This window comes from Borostomias antarcticus (genome assembly GCF_949987555.1).
Source record: "Borostomias antarcticus genome assembly, chromosome: 12".
NCBI lineage: Eukaryota > Metazoa > Chordata > Actinopteri > Stomiiformes > Stomiidae > Borostomias > Borostomias antarcticus.
Genome location: NC_140245.1, coordinates 58597 through 77170, shown reverse-complemented (window position 1 = coordinate 77170; position 18574 = coordinate 58597). Strand labels below are relative to the sequence as shown.

General features: G+C 46.6%; 1 protein-coding gene across 3 annotated transcripts in view; it reads left to right on the top strand.

Moving 5' to 3' along the window:
• The window catches only part of atp6v1h (ATPase H+ transporting V1 subunit H), a gene marked incomplete at its 3' end in the record, with an annotated part of 43426 nt that overhangs the window by 17433 nt on the left and 7419 nt on the right, over positions 1-18574 (top strand). For 2 of the 3 annotated variants that reach the window (XM_084447054.1, XM_084447055.1), the window contains exons 10-13: positions 5267-5445; positions 6330-6455; positions 11108-11209; positions 13076-13189. In XM_084447054.1, coding sequence (XP_084303180.1) covers positions 5267-5445; positions 6330-6455; positions 11108-11209; positions 13076-13189 — 521 coding nt within the window. Of the gene's footprint in view, positions 1-5266; positions 5446-6329; positions 6460-11107; positions 11210-13075; positions 13190-18574 lie in introns of those variants that run through there. The other variant, XM_084447056.1, reaches the window with a different exon arrangement.

The following is an 18574-nucleotide window of genomic DNA, read 5'->3' as shown; positions in this document are numbered from 1 at the left end:
AGGCCCAGGAGGAGGCTTGTTCCATGCAATATTACAGCAGATGAAAACCCCCAAATCTTGAATGGAGAATCAGAATTTGTTTGTTTGCTTATTGTCGTTGTACTAGGAATTAGCTTTCAGTAGTGGTGCCTAACACGGAGACAGCATTGGACAGGGGGGTGGGGACAGGGGGGTGGGGACAGGAAGCGGGGACAAGGTGCAGGGACAGGGGTGCAGGGACAGGGTGCAGGGACAGGGGGGCAGGGACAGGGGTGCAGGGACAGGGGGGCAGGGACAGGGTGCAGGGACAGGGGGGCAGGGACAGGGTGCAGGGACAGGGGGGCAGGGACAGGGGTGCAGGGACAGGGGGGCAGGGACAGGGTGCAGGGACAGGGTGCAGGGACAGGGGGGCAGGGACAGGGGTGCAGGGACAGGGGGGCAGGGACAGGGTGCAGGGACAGGGGGGCAGGGACAGGGTGCAGGGACAGGGGGGCAGGGACAGGGTGCAGGGACAGGGTGCAGGACGAGACAGGACCATGCAAAGAGCCGGTACAAAATGCTAGTGCAAAAATCTCCCTGGCCCGCTTCAGGGTCCTGGAGTTGTGCAGGACCAGGAGGGAGGGGCAGGTTGGACCAGGAGGGGGGGCAGGTTGGACCAGGAGGGAGGGCAGGTTGGACCAGGAGGGAGGGCAGGTTGGACCAGGAGGGAGGGCAGGTTGGACCAGGAGGGAGGGGCAGGTTGGACCAGGAGGGCGGGGCAGGTTGGATCAGGAGGGAGGGCAGGTTGGACCAGGAGGGAGGGCAGGTTGGACCAGGAGGGAGGGGCAGGTTGGACCAGGAGGGAGGGCAGGTTGGACCAGGAGGGAGGGCAGGTTGGACCAGGAGGGAGGGGCAGGTTGGACCAGGAGGGAGGGCAGGTTGGACCAGGAGGGAGGGCAGGTTGGACCAGGAGGGAGGGCAGGTTGGACCAGGAGGGAGGGCAGGTTGGACCAGGAGGGAGGGCAGGTTGGACCAGGAGAGAGGGCAGGTTGGACCAGGAGGGAGGGGCAGGTTGGACCAGGAGGGAGGGCAGGTTGGACCAGGGGGGAGGGCAGGTTGGACCAGGAGGGAGGGCAGGTTGGACCAGGAGGGAGGGCAGGTTGGACCAGGAGGGAGGGCAGGTTGGACCAGGAGGGAGGGGCAGGTTGGACCAGGAGGGAGGGCAGGTTGGACCAGGAGAGAGGGCAGGTTGGACCAGGAGGGAGGGCAGGTTGGACCAGGAGGGAGGGCAGGTTGGACCAGGAGGGTGGGCAGGTTGGACCAAGAGGGGGGGGCAGGTTGGACCAAGAGGGGGGGCAGGTGGCGGCCGATCACCTTCTCGGCAGATTGGATGACAGGCGGCAGTCTGGCCCTGTCCTTGGCTGTAGAGGTTGGGTACCAGATGGTGATGGAGGAGGTGAGGATAGACTCCATGATAGAGGTGTAGAAGGTGTCCGAATTTCTTCAGCTGCCTCAGGAAGTAAGGAATCTTCTGCTGGGCCTTCTTCACGAGGGAGCTGGTGGTTAGTTCCCATTTGAGGTCCTGAGAGATGGTGGTCGCTGGCGTGTCATTCAGAGCGATGGGGGGGGGGGGGGGAGGTGGCTGGTTTCTTTCTAAAGTCTACACTACATCTCCACTGTCTTGAGAGCGTTGAGCTCCAGGTTGTTTTGGCTGCACCAGGACAGCAGCTGGTCGATGTCCCGCCTGTAGGTGGACTCGTCCCTCTAAGCAGGCCATGGTAGAGTTTACAGCACGGCTATTATATCAGCTACGTTTCACAGCTGTGACATAATAACAAAGCACAGGCCTGAAGTGAGTTATTGCCTTTATAAAACGGTCACAGAATACGGCAATAAAGTAATAAATCGGAAAGACAAACAGGGAAGGTGCAGAGCCTTCGTACTGTAAACCAGACGGTGACCAGGAGCTATCCCGCTCCCACGCTGCTGTGTGGGCTCCACGCTCTTCATCAGACTGACCAGGAGCTAACCCGCTCCCACGCTGCTGTGTGGGCTCCACGCTCTTCATCAGACTGACCAGGAGCTAACCCGCTCCCACGCTGCTATGTGGGCTCCACGCTCTTCATCAGAATGACCAGGAGCTAACCCGCTCCCACGCTCCACGCTCTTCATCAGACTGGACAGGAGCTAACCCGCTCCCACGCTGCTGTGTGGGCTCCACGCTCTTCATCAGACTGGACAGGTGCAATCAATTATGATACTGGAGCAGTTATGTGACCAGTTTTTGTTCCTGGTCACAATACGAAAGTAATAGACACACCCCAAATTGTTTGTATTAATAAAGATAATAATATTTATGCTTTGCTCACTGCTGACTTTTATTATAGTCCCTCTGTGATAAATCACATTCCATAGCAACAAACAGCGAGCCTAGCAACCAAAACTATCTCGGCTGTCCAGTTGTCAAACTAATCGCCAACAACATTTATGCTAGCCAGCTGTTAGCCAGACACCTTGACCCAAATCAAGCTCTTTCACATCGGATTTGCGTCTAATGTGTGTCACTGTCGGTCGTAGCCGCAAGGACAAAGTGCAGAGGAATTAGACGTTATAGGTCAGATTGCTTGATTTCAGCTAACTGTCTTATAACTAAATCAAATCAAACTTTATTACACAGCGGCAACACAATGCACTTTCCAGAGAGAAAAGGGGAGGTGCTCAGAGATCCAACCCCTAATTGTCCAGAGGGAAGCAAAACAAGTTCACCCATTAGAACCAACGTAGGTGAACTGTTAAAAAAAATGAATCTTCCATTACCTCTCTCTCAACTAGACGATCAAGCAAGCTCCTGATTGTAAACATGTTAGAAATACAAGTCACTTGTGTGCCTTCGACATCAGCATGTCTTCTTTGCAGTGTCTTTAATAAGTACGTTCCATGTTTAGTATGCAAGTTCTGTTATGCTTCCATGTTTAGTATGCTAGTTCTGTTATGCTTCCATGTTTAGTATGCTAGCTCTGTATTATATTTCCATGTTTAGTATGCTAGCTCTGTGTTATGCTGTGTCAGGGCAGACATGAATTGGAGGCATAATAGGAAGGGACAGATCTTTATTAGTCTGATCTTAGGCTGATAGATGGTGATATTAGGAATGTATTTCCCCCAGATAACATCTACTGTGCCCTTCTTGCATGCATGGCAGTCATGGTTAGAGAGACCAGCCCAGTCACGGTTAGAGAGACCAGCCCAGTCACGGTTAGAGAGACCAGCCCAGTCACGGTTAGAGAGACCAGCCCAGTCACGGTTAGAGAGACCAGCCCAGTCACGGTTAGAGAGACCAGCCCAGTCACGGTTAGAGAGACCAGCCCAGTCACGGTTAGAGAGACCAGCCCAGTCACGGTTAGAGAGACCAGCCCAGTCGTGGTCCTGTTATGGATGATGTTTGTTGACATCTAGTCTCATGCTAATTTCAGTTCCACTGATGGATCTTGGTGACGTGTGGTCAGTGTCATCCTGCATGTGACCTTTTGCTGATTTGTTCATATTTTGGTGAACATTCCCAGCAGGGTGTCGTTTAGTATCTAACCTCCTCCTGTTGTGAAATTATGTGATTAGAATAGAGAATGTCCTCGCTTCAAATGTCTAAATTATTACGTCTGCCCAGGATGGGAGTCAGGGGGAAGAGGTGGCGATGTCGGTGGTGCATGTTAGTTCGTTCATTAACTCAGCAGTATGGGTGTGGCGTGGGCCAAGAAAGCAGCCATACCAGGCTGAGCGAATCCGAATTGCCGGGCGGATCCATAAATTATTTTTCACTTTTTTTAACATTTCCAAATAGACCAGACTGGTCATACTGGTACTTGGCAATGTGTAATACATCCATGGCTCGGACACAGCTCCTAGACACTAGGATACAGCTTCTAGACACTAGGATACAGCTCCTAGACACTAGGATACAGCTTCTAGACACTAGGATACAGCTCCTAGACACTAGGATACAGCTTCTAGGCACTAGGATACAGCAGCTCCTAGACACTAGGATACAGCTCCTAGACACTAGGACACAGCTACTAGACACTAGGATACAGCTCCTAGACACTAGGATACAGCTCCTAGACACTAGGATACAGCTCCTAAACACTAGGATACAGCTCCTAGGCACTAGGACACAGCTCCTAGACACTAGGATACAGCTCCTAGGCACTAGGATACAGCTCCTAGACACTAGGATACAGCTCCTAGACACTAGGATACAGCTCCTAGACACTAGGATACAGCTCCTAGGCACTAGGATACAGCAGCTCCTAGACACTAGGATACAGCTCCTAGACACTAAGATACAGCTCCTAGACACTAAGATACAGCTCCTAGAAACTAGGATACAGCTCCTAGACACTAGGATACAGCTCCTAGACACTAGGATACAGCTCCTAGACACTAGGATACAGCTCCTAGACACTAGGACACAGCTCCTAGACACTAGGATACAGCTCCTAGACACTAGGATACAGCTCCTAGACACTAGGACACAGCTCCTAGACACTAGGATACAGCTCCTAGACACTAGGACACAGCTCCTAGACACTAGGATACAGCTCCTAGACACTAGGATACAGCTCCTAGACACTAGGATACAGCTCCTAGACACTACTGGTACATTAGCTATCAATGGCATGCTGGGAAGGATTGAATCAGCTTGTTAGCTACCTAGTTATTCTGAAGGTAAAATAATTGAATGATGGCGAAGATCAACTGTTTTTAATGATCTGCTTATGCTCGTAGAGAACACTAGATTACTGCTGTCGGTCTTGGTCCTGTCATATCCAGCTAGCAGAACCGAGCAGAACCGAAGAGCACCCGTGCAGTCAACCCCAGATGATGCACCACCAGTATATTTGTGTTATTTTTGTTTCTTATATATTTGTCGACCTCTAAGTATCAGTACCCTAGTGTGACTGCACATGCTGACGACATGCATCCTCAGGGCGGGGGCCTGCGCTCTCTGTGTACCCTTCATAGGTTTGCTCACCACATAGAACGCCTGGGCGTCTGGAATAACGTGTCCTTGGGCATCTCCACTGTCTACATCAGTCCTTAAACCTTTCAATCAGTCAGCTTGATTTATCACATACTACATCATACAGGTACGAGTAGTGAAATGCTCTTACGTTAGCTCCTAGATTGTGCACACACTAAGCAACAAAGACAGGTAAAAAATACATGTTATTATAGAAGTTATTTTATTATAAATTATATTACACATCAGAAAATAAAAAGGGGTATGGTACTTGGATGTGTCTTGTCTCAGAACCTTCTGGAGAAGTCGGTGGAGAAGGAGACGCGCCAGGAGTACGCTCTGGCCATGATCCAGTGCAAAGTCCTGAAGCAGCTGGAGAACCTGGACCAGCAGAAGTACGATGACGAGGACATCACCGAGGACATCAAGTATCTGCTGGACAGGCTGGGAGAGAGCGTGCAGGACCTCAGGTATGGGAGACGGCCTGGGACTCACATGAGCAGGGAGACAGAGTCAGACCTGGGACTCACATGAGCAGGGAGACAGAGTCAGACCTGGGACTCACATGAGCAGGGAGACAGAGTCAGACCTGGGACTCACAGCAGCAGGGAGACAGAGTCAGACCTGGGACTCACATGAGCAGGGGGACAGAGTCAGACCTGGGACTCACAGCAGCAGGGGGACAGAGTCAGACCTGGGACTCACAGCAGCAGGGAGACAGAGTCAGACCTGGGACTCACATGAGCAGGGAGACAGAGTCAGACCTGGGACTCACATGAGCAGGGGGACAGAGTCAGACCTGGGACTCACAGCAGCAGGGAGACAGAGTCAGACCTGGGACTCACATGAGCAGGGGGACAGAGTCAGACCTGGGACTCACATGAGCAGGGGGACAGAGTCAGACCTGGGACTCACAGCAGCAGGGGGACAGAGTCAGACCTGGGACTCACATGAGCAGGGAGACAGAGTCAGACCTGGGACTCACAGCAGCAGGGAGACGGAAATCGAGAGTTTAACATGTTTTTGAATAATTTTTCAAGGTGCCCACCCACATCCCATTGTATGACCTAAACGGTGGTAGAGCAATTATCAACTTTCTCGAAAATGCTAGTTTTGTCAACGTTTTGATCTGAACCATTGTATATGATCATAAGTAACCTTAAAACAGGGCTAAACAAGCATTTTCCCTTTACTACTCCTTTAACGTTGCTAGCAAGCAAAAAAATATTATTGGATAAGTCAGCTTCCTTACCTTTTCACCCCCCCTCTTTTTCTCTCTCTCTCTCTCTATCGCTCTCTCTATCTATCTCTCTATCTCTCTCTCTATATCTCTCTATCTATCTCTATTGATCAGCTCGTTTGATGAGTACAGCTCTGAGCTGAAGTCCGGCCGTCTGGAATGGAGCCCTGTTCACAAGTCGGAGAAGTTCTGGCGCGAGAACGCCGTCCGCCTGAACGAGAAGAACTATGAGCTCCTCAAGTAAGGAACAGGAAGTAGCACCTCGTCACAATCTTTCTGTTTTTTTAGTTAGATGAGATGACGGAGTTAAACATTTTATTGCGCTTGCAGTACGATTACTCTTCAGGAAAATCTCTTCAAGCCGCCTCTCTACTTTTCCATCTGATGTGTTTTATATTCAAATACAATCCAGTTGGTTTTCACACTTGTCTGCTGCTTATTGTTTTAAGTACCGTACACGTGTCGAGGGACCCAGGCCTTTGGAAAGAGATGATCCGTTTGATTCATTGCTCTTTAGTATTTCAGTCACGTCAGCGTTAGCCCTTTTGACATTCATTTAGAAGCCTGCTCTGCTCATCTCATTGTCTCATCTCTGCTGGGAGGGTGCGCTGGCGGGGGGCGGGGCTCTCAGACCCACAGACGCTCTCCTAAACCTGGCACGGCCTGTTAGAGGTTGCCACGGTAATTGACATCCATTAGGTGTGCCTCCATTGTCCCCTCTGATTGGCTACTCTCCTCATCTGTGGCCTTTGTTAGCGTCTCCTTCCTCTGTGTTGACCAGCAGACGTGGACGTTGTTTTGAGTTTCTACTGTCCCCTGAGATCCTATATAACTGAGTAAAGACGTTCTACTGTCCCCTGAGATCCTATATAACTGAGTAAAGACTTTCTACTGTCCCCTGAGTTCCTATATAACTGAGTAAAGGCTTTCTACTGTCCCCTGAGATCCTATATAACTGAGTAAAGGCTTTCTACTGTCCCCTGAGTTCCTATATAACTGAGTAAAGGCTTTCTACTCTCCATGAGTTCCTATATAACTGAGTAAAGGCTTTCTACTGTCCCCTGAGTTCCTATATAACTGAGTAAAGACTTTCTACTGTCCCCTGAGTTCCTATATAACTGAGTAAAGACTTTCTACTGTCCCCTGTGTTCCTATATAACTGAGTAAAGGCTTTCTACTGTCCCCTGAGTTCCTATATAACTGAGTAAAGACTTTCTACTGTCCCCTGTGTTCCTATATAACTGAGTAAAGGCTTTCTACTGTCCACTGAGTTCTTATATAACTGAGTAAAGACTTTCTACTGTCCCCTGAGTTCCTATATAACTGAGTAAAGACTTTCTACTGTCCCCTGTGTTCCTATATAACTGAGTAAAGGCTTTCTACTGTCCCCTGAGTTCCTATATAACTGAGTAAAGACTTTCTTTTCTCCCTGAGTTCCTATATAACTGAGTAAAGACTTTCTATTCTCCCTGTGTTCCTATATAACTGAGTAAAGACTTTCTACTGTCCCCTGAGTTCCTATATAACTGAGTAAAGACTTTCTACTGTCCCCTGAGTTCCTATATAACTGAGTAAAGACTTTCTATTCTCCCTGAGTTCCTATATAACTGAGTAAAGACTTTCTACTGTCCCCTGAGTTCCTATATAACTAAGTAAAGGCTTTCTACTCTCCCTGAGTTCCTATATAACTGAGTAAAGACTTTCTACTCTCTCTGAGTTCCTATATAACTGAGTAAAGACTTTCTACTGTCCCCTGAGTTCCTATATAACTGAGTAAAGGCTTTCTACTCTCCCTGAGTTCCTATATAACTGAGTAAAGACTTTCTACTGTCCCCTGAGTTCCTATATAACTGAGTAAAGGCTTTCTACTCTCCCTGAGTTCCTATATAACTGAGTAAAGGTTTTCTACTGTCCCCTGTGTTCCTATATAACTGAGTAAAGACTTTCTACTCTCCCTGAGTTCCTATATAACTGAGTAAAGGTTTTCTACTGTCCCCTGAGTTCCTATATAACTGAGTAAAGGCTTTCTACTCTCCCTGAGTTCCTATATAACTGAGTAAAGGTTTTCTATTCTCTGTGTTCTTATGTAACTGAGTAAAGACTTTCTACTCTCCCTGAGTTCCTATATAACTGAGTAAAGACTTTCTACTTTCCCCTGAGTTCCTATATAACTGAGTAAAGACGTTCTACTGTCCCCTGAGTTCCTATATAACTGAGTAAAGGCTTTCTACTCTCCCTGAGTCCCTTTATAACTGAGTAAAGGTTTTCTACTGTCCCCTGTGTTCCTATATAACTGAGTAAAGACTTTCTACTCTCCCTGAGTTCTTATATAACTGAGTAAAGGCTTTCTACTGTCCCCTGAGTTCCTATATAACTGAGTAAAGGTTTTCTACTGTCCCCTGTGTTCCTATATAACTGAGTAAAGACTTTCTACTGTCCCCTGAGTTCTTATATAACTGAGTAAAGGCTTTCTACTCTCCATGAGTTCCTATATAACTGAGTAAAGACTTTCTACTCTCCCTGAGTTCCTATATAACTGAGTAAAGGTTTTCTACTGTCCCCTGAGTTCCTATATAACTGAGTAAAGGCTTTCTATTCTCTGTGTTCTTATGTAACTGAGTAAAGACTTTCTACTGTCCCCTGAGTTCCTATATAACTGAGTAAAGGCTTTCTACTGTCCCCTGAGTTCCTATATAACTGAGTAAAGACTTTCTACTGTCCCCTGAGTTCCTATATAACTGAGTAAAGGCTTTCTACTCTCCCTGAGTTCCTATATAACTGAGTAAAGGTTTTCTACTGTCCCCTGTGTTCCTATATAACTGAGTAAAGACTTTCTACTCTCCCTGAGTTCCTATATAACTGAGTAAAGGTTTTCTACTGTCCCCTGAGTTCCTATATAACTGAGTAAAGGCTTTCTATTCTCTGTGTTCTTATGTAACTGAGTAAAGACTTTCTACTGTCCCCTGAGTTCCTATATAACTGAGTAAAGGCTTTCTACTGTCCCCTGAGTTCCTATATAACTGAGTAAAGACTTTCTACTGTCCCCTGAGTTCCTATATAACTGAGTAAAGGCTTTCTACTCTCCCTGAGTTCCTATATAACTGAGTAAAGGTTTTCTATTCTCTGTGTTCTTATGTAACTGAGTAAAGACTTTCTACTCTCCCTGAGTTCCTATATAACTGAGTAAAGACTTTCTACTTTCCCCTGAGTTCCTATATAACTGAGTAAAGACTTTCTACTGTCCCCTGAGTTCCTATATAACTGAGTAAAGGCTTTCTACTCTCCCTGAGTCCCTTTATAACTGAGTAAAGGTTTTCTACTGTCCCCTGTGTTCCTATATAACTGAGTAAAGACTTTCTACTCTCCCTGAGTTCTTATATAACTGAGTAAAGGCTTTCTACTGTCCCCTGAGTTCCTATATAACTGAGTAAAGGTTTTCTACTGTCCCCTGTGTTCCTATATAACTGAGTAAAGACTTTCTACTGTCCCCTGAGTTCTTATATAACTGAGTAAAGGCTTTCTACTCTCCATGAGTTCCTATATAACTGAGTAAAGACTTTCTACTCTCCCTGAGTTCCTATATAACTGAGTAAAGGTTTTCTACTGTCCCCTGAGTTCCTATATAACTGAGTAAAGGCTTTCTATTCTCTGTGTTCTTATGTAACTGAGTAAAGACTTTCTACTGTCCCCTGAGTTCCTATATAACTGAGTAAAGGCTTTCTACTGTCCCCTGAGTTCCTATATAACTGAGTAAAGACTTTCTACTGTCCCCTGAGTTCCTATATAACTGAGTAAAGGCTTTCTACTCTCCCTGAGTTCCTATATAACTGAGTAAAGGTTTTCTACTGTCCCCTGTGTTCCTATATAACTGAGTAAAGACTTTCTACTGTCCCCTGAGTTCCTATATAACTGAGTAAAGGCTTTCTACTCTCCCTGAGTTCCTATATAACTGAGTAAAGGTTTTCTACTGTCCCCTGAGTTCCTATATAACTGAGTAAAGGCTTTCTACTCTCCCTGAGTTCCTATATAACTGAGTAAAGGTTTTCTACTGTCCCCTGAGTTCCTATATAACTGAGTAAAGGCTTTCTACTCTCCCTGAGTTCCTATATAACTGAGTAAAGACTTTCTACTCTCCCCTGTGTTCTGATGTAACTGAGTAAAGACTTTCTACTGTCCCCTGAGTTCCTATATAACTGAGTAAAGGTTTTCTACTGTCCCCTGAGTTCTTATATAACTGAGTAAAGGCTTTCTACTGTCTCCTGAGTTCCTATATAACTGAGTAAAGACTTTCTACTCTCCCCTGTGTTCTGATGTAACTGAGTAAAGACTTTCTACTGTCACCTGTGTTCCTATTTAACCGAGTAAAGGCTTTCTACTCTCCCCTGTGTTCTTATGTAACTGAGTAAAGGCTGTATTTCTATTCTCTGTGTTCTTATGTAACTGGACATGTAAGCAGCAGGTGAGATGGATGTGCACAGATCACAGAGAACTCTGTCTAGCTAGTGGAGCTGATGTAGGACTTCTTCTTCTGGTGAACAATGTTTCTATTTGACTAGGGAACAGCTTCAACGTACAGAGTGTTCCTCACCCTCAGGCTGTGTTCTTTCACACACATTTCATCACATTTATATAATCCACACATTTCCATCAGTCTGAAGCATCTGAGGCATTCTGGGATCTGACTGGTCTCTGTCCACCTGTCTGCTGTCACTAAAGTATCTTTCTCTAGTGAGATAGACCGGCATCGCTCCTCTCAAAGCAGGAGGGTGAGGAATGGAGCAATGTTGTATGTTCATGTGCTGCTTTCTCTCTCTCCCCCCTTCCTCCTCCTCCTCCTCCTCTTCCTCCTCCTCCTCCTCCTCCTCTTCCTCCTCTTCCTCCTCTTCCTCCAGGATTTTAACCAGGCTGCTGGAGGTGTCAGATGACCCCCAGGTCATCGCCGTGGCGGCCCATGACGTTGGGGAGTACGTTCGCCACTATCCACGCGGGAAACGGTACGGGACGTCTGTCCACTGGCTCCTCTCTCCCTCCCTCCCTCTCTCCCTCACTCTCTCCCTCCCTCCGTCTCTCCCTCGCTCCCTCTCTCCCTCCCTCTCTCTCTCCCTCTCTCTCTCCCTCGCTCCCTCCCTCGCTCCCTCTCTCCCCCCCTCCCTCTCTCTCCCCATTCCTACCTCCCTCGCTCCCTCCCTCTGTTCCTCCCTCCCTCCCTCTCTCCCTCCCTCTCGCCCTCATACCAGATCTGACACAGTCTGGCTTTTATTAACTGCTTTTCCATGAGACACATCACCCTCCCAGATGCCAGTTCTAAATGCCAGTTCTAAATGCCATTTCTGAATGCCAGTAACACTAAATTACTAAATTCATGATCTTCTCCATTAAGAGCCCTGGCCCGTCGTTGGCACATCTCACCGCTCTCCTGAACGAAAACAAAAATAAACCTAAAATGGGATTTCTATATAGAAACAGATGGTGTTTCTCCCAGGAGAGTAGGGAAGGGATTATACAGACAAACATCCTGCCAGTTCTTGACTCTGGTGACACCCTGAACACGCACGGCTCGATCCTACAGTCTGGTGACACCCTGAACACGCACGGCTCGATCCTACAGTCTGGTGACACCCTGAACACGCACGGCTCGATCCTACAGTCTGGTGACACCCTGAACACGCACGGCTCGATCCTACAGTCTGGTGACACCCTGAACACGCACGGCTCGATCCTACAGTCTGGTGACACCCTGAACACGCACGGCTCGATCCTACAGTCTGGTGACACCCTGAACACGCACGGCTCGATCCTACAGTCTGGTGACACCCTGAACATGCACGGCTCGATCCTACAGTCTGGTGACACCCTGAACACGCACGGCTCGATCCTACAGTCTGGTGACACCCTGAACACGCACGGCTCGATCCTACAGTCTGGTGACACCCTGAACACGCACGGCTCGATCCTACAGTCTGGTGACACCCTGAACACGCACGGCTCGATCCTACAGTCTGGTGACACCCTGAACACGCACGGCTCGATCCTACGGTCCCTGGACCCTATCTGTTATAGGGCCCAAGATTCATCACAGGTGAAGGGTTGAGAACTCATCACATATGGCCCTCTCTTGAGCTCAGGAGAATTCAACATGGAGTCTTATTTATGTACAGGGCCCTCTGTAGCTATCCAGCCTGCTCATGTCATGTTTTGAACCGTCCCACTAGCTCAGTCGTACCACTAGCACTAAGCGTTCCTACAGATAGAACGAGTTGGGGAACCGCTGCTTTTCACATCGCGGGCCCTGAACTCTGGACCTCCTCTCAAACAAAACAAGATCCCTCCCTTATTCCCCTGCAAACACTGACAGAATGATGACCTGAGACCTTCAGTGTGGGACTGATGACCTGAGACCTACAGTGAGGGACTGATGACCTGAGACCTACAGTGGGACTGATGACCTCATACCTACAGTGTTGGACTGTAGTTTGTAAATGCCACTGATATTAGTCATTGCTGTACTTGTAATAATAATGATTACTCTACTCTGGACCCCTGTACGTTGTCACTACGTTTGTATTTTTTGTACTGTGCTACTGTATAACTATAATCGTTGTTTGTACATTTCATTGTTGTCTGCACGCTGTCACTGTTCTTGTATTTCTCTGTACTCTGCTGCTGTTACTGTACTGTACTGTATATGTTGTTAGTAAGCAGGGCACATCGGAAAAAGAGACCTGGTCTCTCTATGTTCTTCTCTGTCATAATTTAAGGATAAACAATATTCAACTCAATCCCAATACCATGAGACTTAGATATGCATGTTTTATTATATCTGACTGGGTGTGGTCTCTCGTGTGGTCTCTCTCCTGCAGGGTGATTGAGCAGCTGGGCGGGAAGCAGCTGGTGATGAACCACATGCATCACGAGGACCAGCTGGTCCGCTACAACGCCCTGCTGGCCGTCCAGAAGCTCATGGTCCATAACTGGTAGGTCCTGACCCTAACACGACCCTAACCCTAACACAACCCTGACCCTAACCCTAACACGACCCTAAACATGACCCTAAACCTTACCTGAACTACAACGCCCTGCTGGCCGTCCAGAAGCTCATGGTCCATAACTGGCAGGTCCTGACCCTAACACGACCCTAACCCTAACACGACCCTGACCCTAACACGACCCTTAACATTAACCTAAACCTTACCTGAACTACAACGCCCTGCTGGCCGTCCAGAAGCTCATGGTCCATAACTGGCAGGTCCTGACCCTAACACGACCCTAACCATAACACAACCCTGACCCTAACACGACCCTTAACATTAACCTAAACCTTACCTGAACTACAACGCCCTGCTGGCCGTCCAGAAGCTCATGGTCCATAACTGGCAGGTCCTGACCCTAACACGACCCTAACCATAACACGACCCTGACCCTAACACGACCCTTAACATTAACCTAAACCTTACCTGAACTACAACGCCCTGCTGGCCGTCCAGAAGCTCATGGTCCATAACTGGCAGGTCCTGACCCTAACACGGCCCTAACCCTAACACGACCCTGACCCTAACCCTAACATGACCCTAAACCTGACCTGAACTACAACGCCCTGCTGGCCATCCAGAAGCTCATGGTCCATAACTGGCAGGTCCTGACCCTAACATGGCCCTAACCCTAACACAACCCTGACCCTAACCCTAACAAGACCCTAAACATGACCTGAACTACATACCTGAACACCCTAGCTGGCTCGTCCTTGTTCCCTGTACCTCTGTCCCAGGTGGACCCTCTGCCCTGGAGGACACCACTGAGATCTGAGTGGAACCTACTGTACAGCTGCATCTCAGAACATTTGAATATTGTGGAAAGTTCATTATTTTCCATAATTTAATTCATAAAGTGAAACTTTCATAAATTATAGATTCATTACACATGGGGTTTGTAATGAATCTATAAGTATTGTATTGAATCTATAAGTAAGTATTGAATCTATAAGTATTGAGTATATAAATTAACATACTGTACAATCATAAAGATTAAAACAAAAAAGGCTTGAAATATTTCACTTTGTGTAATGGATCTAGAATACACGAAAGTTTAACTGTTTGAATTAAATTACGGCAATTAATGGACTTATAATATAATGGACAATTTCACAATATTCTAATGATTTGGGATACATCTCTATGTATGAATCACTGGCGCCTAGCGTAAGGGTTAGGGTTAAATTACATTACATTACAGTCATTTAGCAGACGCTTTCATCCAAAGCTACTAACAATTATTTGCATTTAACGTAGGAAAAGCCAATGTTCTACTACTTGCCAGAACTCACAAGTGCTTCTTCTTTCTAAAACAAGTGACTAAGAGCATAATCAAGTGCTGAAGGCAAAGTGCAAGAATAGCAATCTAAAATACAATAGAGGGAGGATCGTTGTAGTACTTCTTGAAGAGATGAGTTTTGAGCCTACGATGAAAGATGGGCAGTGACTCAGTTTCAGTTTTCATTTATTTGATTAAGAGGGACAACATACATTATTAAACAAATAGTGTAAATGCACCCGATTTTAGCCAAAAGGCTAGTTTCCGTCGGCAGTCCCCCTGCCAGGAATTAAAAGGCCTTCCTGCAATGGTAAAATTGGTACAGTGGTTAAAATCAACACAGTACACACAACATTCAGGGACAGGACACCATGAATCACATGGGACAGAACGAACAGTACACAACATTCACAGACTACACATTACACAATACATCATTTCACAACACAATACACAACACACAACATTCAGAGGCGCTAATGGTCACAGTTTTGATAGTGGAGAAGCCAGTTGTTCATGTGTTTCTTGAAGGTGTGGTATGAGGTAGAGTCTCGTATGTGTTTATTGAAGGTGTGGTATGAGGTAGAGTCTCTTGTGTGTTTATTGAAGGTGTGGTATGAGGTAGAGTCTCTTATGTGTTGTTTCTTGAAGGTGTGGTATGAGGTAGAGTCTCTTATGTGTTTATTGAAGGTGTGGTATGAGGTAGAGTCTCTTGTGTGTTTATTGAAGGTGTGGTATGAGGAAGAGTCTCTTGTGTGTTTATTGAAGGTGTGGTATGAGGTAGAGTCTCTTGTGTGTTTCTTGAAGGTGTGGTATGAGGTAGAGTCTCTTATGTGTTGTTTCTTGAAGGTGTGGTCTGAGGTAGAGTCTCTTGTGTGTTTCTTGAAGGTGTGGTATGAGGTAGAGTCTCTTGTGTGTTTATTGAAGGTGTGGTATGAGGTAGAGTCTCTTATGTGTTTGATAGTGGAGAAGCCAGTTTTTCATGTGTTTATTGAAGGTGTGGTATGAGGTAGAGTCTCGTATGTGTTTCTTGAAGGTGTGGTATGAGGTAGAGTCTCTTATGTGTTTATTGAAGGTGTGGTATGAGGTAGAGTCTCTTGTGTGTTTATTGAAGGTGTGGTATGAGGTAGAGTCTCTTATGTGTTGTTTCTTGAAGGTGTGGTATGAGGTAGAGTCTCTTGAAGGTGTGGTTTGAGGTAGAGTCTCTTATGTGTTTATTGAAGGTGTGGTATGAGGTAGAGTCTCTTGTGTGTTTATTGAAGGTGTGGTATGAGGTAGAGTCTCTTGTGTGTTTATTGAAGGTGTGGTATGAGGTAGAGTCTCTTACTGTATGTGTTGGTTCTTGAAGGTGTGGTATGAGGTAGAGTCTCTTATGTGTTGGTTCTTGAAGGTGTGGTATGAGGTAGAGTCTCTTGAAGGTGTGGTATGAGGTAGAGTCTCTTATGTGTTGGTTCTTGAAGGTGTGGTATGAGGTAGAGTCTCTTATGTGTTGGTTCTTGAAGGTGTGGTATGAGGTAGAGTCTCTTGAAGGTGTGGTATGAGGTAGAGTCTCTTATGTGTTGTGGGACTGTGTTCCACTCGTGTGCAGTAGTGTATGAAAAAACAGATTGACCAAACAGACTTTTTCTGAATGGGATTTGGCAGTCAGCTCTCGATGGCCCTCTTGTTGAACCCATGGTGGATGAAGGGAAACTAACTACGCTGGTGAGTGGAGGGGGGGCCGAACCGTGGCGGATCTTGTACCTGAGACAACAGTTCATACATTTGACAAGATTATCCCATCTTAAGAGATTGTGTTTTTTAAGTATACTGCAGTGGTGGAATCTTCTAGGTTTTTTATCGCGAATTTTGATAGCTTGTTTGTATAAGGATATGACGGGGCTTAGAGTTGTGGCATTTGCATTTGACCAGGTAGGCAGACAGTAACCGATGTGGGACAGGACGAGAGAAAACAAGTACATTGTTGCCTCTTCTGTAGACATGTGGTTTCTGAGATGACGGAAGTTGGCCAGGGTGAATCTGAGATTCTTGCACACTTTTTTAACGTGACCTTTAAATATGAGGTTGCTGTCGATCAGAATTCCTAGATATTTGTATTCTTGTACTACCTCCACCCTTTCCCCTGATATAAACATCTTGGGTTCGCTGCATGCTCTTTTGGTTTTAGTAAAAACCATGGCAACAGTTTGACTTATTGAGCTGGAGGCAGCAGTGCTGCTCGACTGTGCTGTTCTGACCTCAATGGGCCGTTCCTTCCACCAAATGTCTGATGTATCCACTAACAGTTGGACCTCAGTCCGGGTCCGAACCCAGACCCAGACTAACCTGGACCTATAACCGATACGCTATAGAGAATTATTACATTTTGACAGCGTTGTCTGGGCGGCATTGAAAAAGAGTCTCTCAGTTGTCTTCAATGACCGACACTGGCTCAGCAGCCTGGGAAACTCACTGACCATCACACACATGGCGCCACGGTACTCAGCCAATCAAATCTCTGCATTTTAGAGCTAGCGAGTGACGGGACAGAGGAGAGATGGTCAGAAAAATAAGTGAGTTTGTGGAAAGTAATTTCACAACGAGTGCTCTAAAAAGAGACAAGTAGACAGTGACAATAGAGCCTTTAATCAAGATGTTCATTCCTCCCACGGGCAGCTCAAAACCAATATGTCTCATATCATCGCTGTTGGGTGAAAAACACTTATCTCCAAAATGGCAAATTTTCTGATTGTTGAAAAGAACATTACAATTTCTGTTTTTGAGCATAAAATCACACAAACTCTTTAGAATGCATTGAATTGTCATTGCTATTAAAATTGTCAATGTGAAGCGCCATTACAAGACGAGGTACAAAGCTTTTGAGCAAACATGCCCACTCAGATCCGAACTGAAGGCACAGAAAATAAGAAATAAACTATCTTAAGAGCCCAATATGATGGATCCACCAGAACCCTCACACTCATTCACTAAAACAACACAACAAAACAAGCACCAGGACCACAGATCCAGGATCAGCTGTCATTCCATGAAGGAAATAGGATAGCTTCACATGAGTCTCGTACAGTAACTTTACAGCAAACGCAATCACTTGATATGAATACGCAAAGAAAACATGATAATGATCATATAAATGTTTGTAAGATCCACCTTGATACAAAGATAGGTATTCAACGCCCCCCCCCTCCCCCGCCCCAACCATGTGCATGCTTTGCGCGTGATTTTGGGCGTGCATCACCCCCGGCCCTAACTGGACCTTTCAGTTGTACTTGAATACCCAGCATGAGGGTTGGGGTCACATGTATGATGTGTCCACTAGTGCAGAGGGTACGGGTTGAGGTGTCCACTAGTGCAGAGGGTAAGGGTTGAGGTGTCCACTAGTGCAGAGGGTAAGGGTTGAGGTGTGTAGAGGGTAAGGGTTGAGGTGTTCACTAGTGCAGAGGGTACGGGTTGAGGTGTCCACTAGTGCAGAGGGTAAGGGTTGAGGTGTCCACTAGTGCAGAGGGTAAGGGTTGAGGTGTGCAGAGGGTAAGGGTTGAGGTGTTCACTAGTGCAGAGGGTAAGGGTTGAGGTGTTCACTAGTGCAGAGGGTAAGGGTTGAGGTGTTCACTAGTGCAGAGGGTAAGGGTTGAGGTGTTCACTAGTGCAGAGGGTAAGGGTTGAGGTGTTCACTAGTGCAGAGGGTAAGGGTTGAGGTGTCCACTAGTGCAGAGGGTAAGGGTTGAGGTGTTCACTAGTGCATAGGGGGTAAGGGTTGAGGTGTTCACTAGTGCATAGGGGGTAAGGGTTGAGGTGTTCACTAGTGCACAGGGTAAGGGTTGAGGTGTTCACTAGTGCAGAGGGAGGGTAAGGGGGGTTGAGGTGTTCACTAGTGCAGAGTGTAGTTGAATAAAAATGAAAGTATTTGCCAAAGCCTGGGTTCGCTCAAAAATATGTTCAGTCAGGTTTATTAAGAAAACAATACGGTTGCAAACGGACCTCAATAGTAAAAACACAGAGTGATTCTATCAGAGAAGTAAATCATGAGCTCGCCGGATCCTCCTTATATCTGCCAA